We start from the raw sequence: 7295 nt of genomic DNA on the forward strand, positions 1-7295 counted from the left end.
GATCTGCCTAACACGTCCCAACCAGATAGATAGATAGATAAAGAGCGAGAGAGAGGACACAATGTGAGAGGAATGAAGTGTTCGGTCAATCTGGTTGGGGGTGATTATTTCTATCGTATTCAGTCTGAGGCGATGAAATACTATCTGAAGCGTTAGTTTCTTCACCCTTAAGACAATTATACTTATCTAGTTATTCGATGATTTCTGCTTGGACTAATTGCCGCCGCCTTAAACCATTATCAATTTCCTCGGATGCCTTATTTTCATCCAATAAATATGTATGCATGTATGTTGTTTTTAATACTACAGGGTATATTTGAGGTAGATTTAGTTGATAGATTTTTTTTTCAAGTTCACCGATCCAGTAAGAGATCTTCTGAGGGCTGCGTCACTTTTGTTAAGACACACATATATACACACATAAATATATGTGTATGTGAATGTGTGTGTTTGCACCTGTGTGTTTTGCTGTTTGTGCTCACATTTAAAATTACTGTCATATATACTAACTTTAATGTTTACTTTTCTCTTAAGCGAAAAAGGAAAAAGCAGCTGTCCAATATGCCTCGAACCAGTATATGTATTTATCTTGTATTCGTTTTGTTAACATGAATACATCAGATGGCAAAGCAATAATGGCCAAAATGAAACACCAAGGATCAGTTTTGTTTAAGGGAGGAAGGTAAACGAACATTTTCTCTTCTGTTATGACATTTGGAAACATTTCACCTGGAATATTATCTATAACACATGACATGTTCTAATGCAGCCTGCGATTGGTTTAGGCATAAGCGAAATAAGCTATAACGTAGTCTCACAATCCGAAAAGGCCAGTAAATAATTGAAACAAAGAGCATTAACAAAGAACATTGTGTCTAATCAAGTTTAAATCTGATACAGCATTAATTCTATAAAACATAACATATATAGAACATACATATTTTAAACAATAAACACTGTGCTAAAATATAAGTGGTTAATGAAGTCTTTCCTTAGTGATGTGTCAATTTTTAATTGCCCCGTCACATTGATTTATTTCATACCCATCAATTTCGTGCCTTTACTTAAGAAACGTATGTAACGAGTCATATATACATAGTTATCAAAACCATTATATTGCTTCTTTCTCAACGAAATGAACTACTTCGGTTAGCAATAAAACAAAATGCTGAAAGCGATCCACTGGATCCTTTGGTAAGTCAAAAATGATTTGCTGGCGAAAGCGTATATTTGCATCACAATACACCTCTTTACAACTCAGGAAAGGAAATGCTGCACAACCTATAATTGATCGAAACCTATTCGCAAACTCGACACAGCCATAATACATTTCAATTTTGCAATGCTTGTTCATTTGATAGCTTTTCTCAATAGCTTTAGTTAAGTACGTCTCTTACTGAGCATTTCCATAGCATTGAAAATCTAGTTTGGGTCTGATAAGTATGAAACCAGAATAAAAAATAGGAAAATTTTAAAGCAACAAATTTAGAATATGTTTTTATGATTAGAATGGGAGGAAGTGTCAGTGTCTATAACATTTTAGTTCACCCAAAATTGTTGCAGTTGATGTTTAGCTTCAACAGCTGCAATATGACATTGGGAAAACGTGGGCGGCAAAAGAATCGAGAAGGATGAAGCCTTGACAAAACAGGATTACAATAGGAGGAGAAACCGAACGGGTAACGAGGGGATGAGTTATAAGTATGACGGGTGGGCGTGATAGAAAGTCGAAACTACGTGTGGTGTGAGACCTGTTGCTGGGTGTGAAATTTTATCGCGTAAGCGCTTTCAGATAAAGGATTTTTCATCCGACGTTCTTTCTTTTAATTATTTGATGGTGGTTATTGCTGGTGCTGGTTAAAGATTCTGGAAGCAGAGGATGTATTTCCATCCATCCAACTTATTCTGGCAGTTGAGGCTAGGTGTCTTCTTCCTAATGAAGTGTTCCTTAGTGATTTTGAGGTTGACTGCATCCATCCCCGTTGCCAGTATACGAGTGGAGAAATCTCCGCCATATTGTTGGTGGTGTTGGAACACGGCACTGGGTAATGTGGCCTTGTGGAAATGTTCCTTCACTCTGAGGCGAAATTGTCTTCTGGTTGAATCTAAGTATGTCTCCCTGCAAGAACACGTCAGTTGGTTCACCATGTGAAATTCAAAACACAGCCGGACGCTGTCCGTCGGTTGTATTGTTGTGATTGGACAGTGATTTAGACAGCATGTGTCCGGTGTGTTATGATGTGTGAGAGATGGTGTATAAACTGAGAGACGGCGGGGCGGAGTGAGAGAGAGAGTGAGGAGAGCTATTTGTCGAGAAAAAGCAAGTTCTAAGATGCACTCTTTGACGTTTATGGAGGTACATTGTCAGGGCTGGTGGCTTTCTTGTTTTGGAATGACTGAAGATCTTTTGATACATAGCGTGGTCGTGAAACTGGTGGAGCGGAGAAGTCAAGTTTTAGTAGCATTTAACCGTGTGCGTTCAAATGTGAATTTGGATGCATATCAGACAGCAAAACTTGAAGCTTTCTCCGCGTGATTACTGTTTACGTAACCATCATAAATTGGAATGGCCGGTAATATAATTTGAATAAACCAAAAGAATCTACTGCAGCTGGAATGAAGAATACGTCCAGATTGTGCGGTGCAGGAATGCATAATTTGCTGTACAAATGCCATTTAACATAAAAATTACAGTAGTAGTTAAATACTGCTTAATTAAAGAGTTTTTCTGGATGTTGCGGAGTAATTTTTGCCGGACTGCTGTGAACCATTTGGGGGATTACTGGTTAAGGGAATGTTTGTGTAGGGTGTAATAAAACGTATTCAAGGAGATGGGTTTGGTCACCTGCTTAGCTATCTCAGGTAATAGGCGTTAACAGGCAAATATCTGAATAACATACCTTTATATTTCCTCATATCAGAAAATGCTAACATTTGATTCTTATTAATTCTTAAATTGACGAATTCATTCTTTTACTTCAAAGTAAAAACTGCTTTGCACAGATCGGCTTTTTCAATAGTCAAAGATCAGCTCGCTGTTGCAGTGCGGTAAGTATCAATAAATTATTTTAATTTTTGAATTTTAATGTTTTATTATAATAACTAGAAACTTCTAAGAAAAAAGAATGTAATCTATAGTATTTTAGAAATAGATTGATGTGTCACTTGGAGGGTCTGCTAGAACAACTTGCTAAGAATGAAATGTTGAAATTGCTGCTTTTTATAAGAGGACTGAAGACTCGTGTGTTCATATATCCTCAGTGACAGTGTACCAAGATTTATAAAGCTTATAGGCATTGCCCCAAGGAAGACATTTCTAGCATATTTTGTATGGCAGTTGGGTTAGAAGAAGAACATAACTGGTGAGATGTTTGGTAAACTAAATATACTGTAATCTTTACACGCGCAAATAGAATAAGAATAGTTTTGAAATCTATATTCTCTAAGTTAGGGTGTGATTAAGAATAAAGACATCTGAATTTTCCCAGACAGAGCTGATTCAAGAAAATACATATATTTACTTTTTTGTTTCATAAACTGTCAATGGTTTTGTTTCGTGTTCATGTTCAAGGCTGTAATTCTCAACGGACAAACTTATCGAGTTCTAAGTAGATAACTAGCAATATTTACTACACCAATGTAAGCAGCTGCTTACATACTTTAAATATTATTGGAGTTTTAGTTGGATAGAAGGGATTCTGAATACTTTTCCAGTCTAGTGAAACTGGTGTGGCTAATGTTTACCTTGAGCACTACAGATTGATGGTTACAGGACAAAAACAGGATAAAGAAAAAAAAACAAAACAAACAAACAAAGAAAACAAAACTGGTGGGAAGAGAATTCCAGAGGGCTGAAGTTCTAGGAAAGACGGGTTGTCTCTGGGAGGTTCTTGCCTTTCAGTGCTTATTTCACTTCTTTTCATAGGGAAGTTTATTTGTAATAGACTAGCGCTTTATCCAACAGAAGATGTGATTCCGATTCGCTTAACGCCATAGAAGTGCTACATACAGAGTGCACTGTGAAGTTTGTGAACAAACAAATAGTCAGATTCTGTAATTTAATGATTTTTGAATGAAAATGGTGGTTTTTCTAGAAGCGAAAAATTAACATTCTTGATAAAAATATGTATTCTATATTCTCGCTCTACTGTACTAAATAATATATCTATAAGGTTTTAACCCGAACAATAAGTAAAGATAAATGGAAAGAGACAAAGATATTGAATACATAGCTTTGTAGACGAAAAAAAAAAAAAAAAAAAAAAAGGAAAAGGATCGGCCTGACTCATAATATTGTGTTGGGATTTCATCAAGAATTTCCTGTTCTTTTTTCTCTCAGGAAACATGTTTACACGAGCTCGGTCATATTCTTGGTCTTGCACACGAACATAAGCGAAAAGACAGAGATAATTATATTCGAGTGATGTTCGAAAATATTCAAGGTGGTAAGTAAGAATCTTATAACATTCTGCTTGTCATTACGTTACTTAACCTGTCGGTAGCGCTTTCACGTGATTAGAGAAAAAGAGAGAGAAAGAAAACAGGGAAGGAGAAAAGGAGAGGAGGAAGCGTCCATGACGTAAGGTAGAGAGAATGTAATTGCAACGCTTTCAAGTGATAAGTTGAAAGGAAAGAGAAGAGAAAGAAAAAGGAGGAAAAGAGGACAAGGCGAAGAGTGAGACAGAAAGAGAAAAAAAAAAAGACGGAGAGAGAGAAAATGAGCGTTCATGACGTGTGGTAAGGAGAACGTGATATTTATTCCTGTTGGATCCTGCTTATCTGTCCACGATTCAATTTGGCTGCAATTATTTTCTCTACCTCCATTCCCAGGAAGGAGCAATAGTTTAGCTGAACTTAAAGAACGCATTCAGTTAGCAGTGCAGGAGATAACTCCTGAAATGCTTCAAAATGTGTTTCGCAACGCTAAGGAGAGATTTGAAATTTGCAGGGATACAGGCAGAGCACATGTTGAAAATTTTCCAAAAAGTTTTTGACATGAGATTTATAAATCTATTTGTTTTGGTATCATTATTAAATAATAAACATAAAATTTTTGATAAGAGACGATCACACGTATGCGAATATTGCGAACTGTAGATATAATCATAGATATTTGAACTCAGAACGCAGAGGGAAAAACTGAATATCCCAAGAGGTTTAACCTACTGTTTAACCTCGTCTGCTTGTAATAGCCATTGTTAACATAGGCAGTAACTGATTAATAATTTCATTTATTGATCCTGGAAAGATGAAAGTCAAAGTTAACCTCGGTAAGATTTGAACTCGAGACGTACATAGTCTGAACAAATACTGCGGGACATTCTCCCCGATGCTCAAACGCTTATGACAATCTAACGCTTTCTATTTGTGTTTAATTGTTTCTAGCATAGGAGAAGAAATGTTAGTCGATTATAAGGGTCTCGAATGGATGAAAGCAAAGTTAACCTGGGGTGGGACACAGAACGTAAAGATCCAGATCAAATACCACAAGGTACTTTATCCAATGCCCTAACTTTTCTGTTAACCAACCAATTTCTGGTTGTGATAATTGTTTTTTGCATAAGTAAAAGCCTGAAATTTGTGGGGCGAGGAATTAGTTGACACCATCGCTTCCAGTACTTGTCTGATACTTTATTTTATTGACCACGAAAAGATAAAAGGAATAGTTGACCTCAGTGATATTTGAAATTAGAATGTAAAAAACTGGAATAAATACCAAATGGGATTTTGTTCGACACGCTCATGACTCTACCTAATCATCGCTTCTCTTTCAAAGTGTAATTCAACACAACATATATTATAAGAGATGTTTTAGGGTACTGGATTGCTAACATATGTGACATAGTTTCAAATCTACTGATTAACTGTATTTATGAACAGAACATATAACTATGCTCTTTATTAGCTTCAGAAAAAAAAAAAAATGAAAACATACCCGACGTGAAAAAATATTAGCGATAATTATAATCGTTGTTAAGAAAAGTTAGAGAAACAAATCCGAGATCCAAATTGATTTAGCATTGAGTGAGATTATGCAGTGGGGAGTGAGTTATTATTTCGATAAGTACTGTAACCATTTTGGATGTTTTACCGTTTTTAGACCTACCCAGCGAAGTATAGTTTTAGTACCTACTGCATAGCCACACATTAAATTTTTAATGAATTTCCATTTTGGAGTTGTCTCCTCTTGGCTTTATTGACGTAAGCTATAAACGCTAATAATATTTTTCTTCAGTTTGAGAGTGATCTTTGTTGATTAAAATTGTTTATTAAACATGTTAATTTCACTGTTTAACTAAAAGCCTCCATACCCATGTTATTAGTGATTTTATTACAATGCTTACCTGACATCAGGTTACATTTTCTCCATCAAAATTGAGTGTATAGCGATGGGAACTGTATCATATTGTAAATATACTAGTGCTGTCAATATGGAAACTTCAGTATTTTAAAACCCCACAAAGCAAACTAGTTCGGTAAATAGTCGTAAAATATAGAATCATCTGAACGCCGAATGATATTTTTTATATCAGTGCGTTGAAAAGGTATGAATAACTCGAGGAGAATATATACACCTTCCTTGTAATACTTGTTTCTTTTAGAATTTCGAAACAGGATGTTGTCTGAAAACACACATGATAAGAGTGATTTCGACTTCCAGTCTGTGATGCTTTATGGGCCAATGGTAAGAATGTTTCTATTTATGATAATTTAAAATATTTATACATTTGCAACTGAGAAATGATCGGATGCATGCTGTATTTATCTATCAACGCACGAGTCTACGTTACTATTGGCAATAGGCTTTTCGTTACATTTTTTGGAAAAGGTACTTCATTACACATGTCTTAGTTTAAACAGCTGCTGGAAATCCGTTCCAACTACTTTTTGGAAAATAATTAACGCTATAGTGTACTAAATAAACCAAGTACAACTTTGTGAGGCGTTTGTTATTTCCAGAATTAAATCATAAATATATTAAATTCCAATAATTCGCAAGAAATAATGTAAAACTACCCAAATTTTTGATTATTTTCAACACATTTTTGTTGAATTCAAATACAACTACTAAAAGCGTTAGATCGCTGACCACTACATTTATATTTTTTTTCTCCTTGTTTCTCTCCTTATTTCTTTCCGTGTTCCTTTCAGTTGAAGAGCGTAGGCTCGAAACATCAAAGACTTTCTTTATTCCCGAGCGTTAAACTAATACATCCATTTGTTGTTTACACCACCTGTCTTCGTCTGTTGTTTTCTTCATAAATTCTGCCATATATATATACATATATATATTG

At 35.3% G+C, this 7295-nt stretch overlaps 1 protein-coding gene across 8 annotated transcripts in view; it reads left to right on the forward strand.

Moving 5' to 3' along the window:
* Window positions 1-7295, forward strand: part of LOC128250767 (uncharacterized) — an 88364-nt gene that overhangs the window by 13778 nt on the left and 67291 nt on the right. For all 8 annotated transcript variants that reach the window (XM_052976631.1, XM_052976644.1, XM_052976617.1 and 5 more), the window contains 4 exons: window positions 535-682; window positions 2985-3048; window positions 4340-4445; window positions 6603-6685. In XM_052976631.1, the coding sequence (XP_052832591.1) occupies window positions 535-682; window positions 2985-3048; window positions 4340-4445; window positions 6603-6685 (401 nt within the window). The remainder of the gene's footprint in view (window positions 1-534; window positions 683-2984; window positions 3049-4339; window positions 4446-6602; window positions 6686-7295) is intronic.

This window comes from Octopus bimaculoides, chromosome 2 (assembly GCF_001194135.2).
Source record: "Octopus bimaculoides isolate UCB-OBI-ISO-001 chromosome 2, ASM119413v2, whole genome shotgun sequence".
Lineage (NCBI taxonomy): Eukaryota > Metazoa > Mollusca > Cephalopoda > Octopoda > Octopodidae > Octopus > Octopus bimaculoides.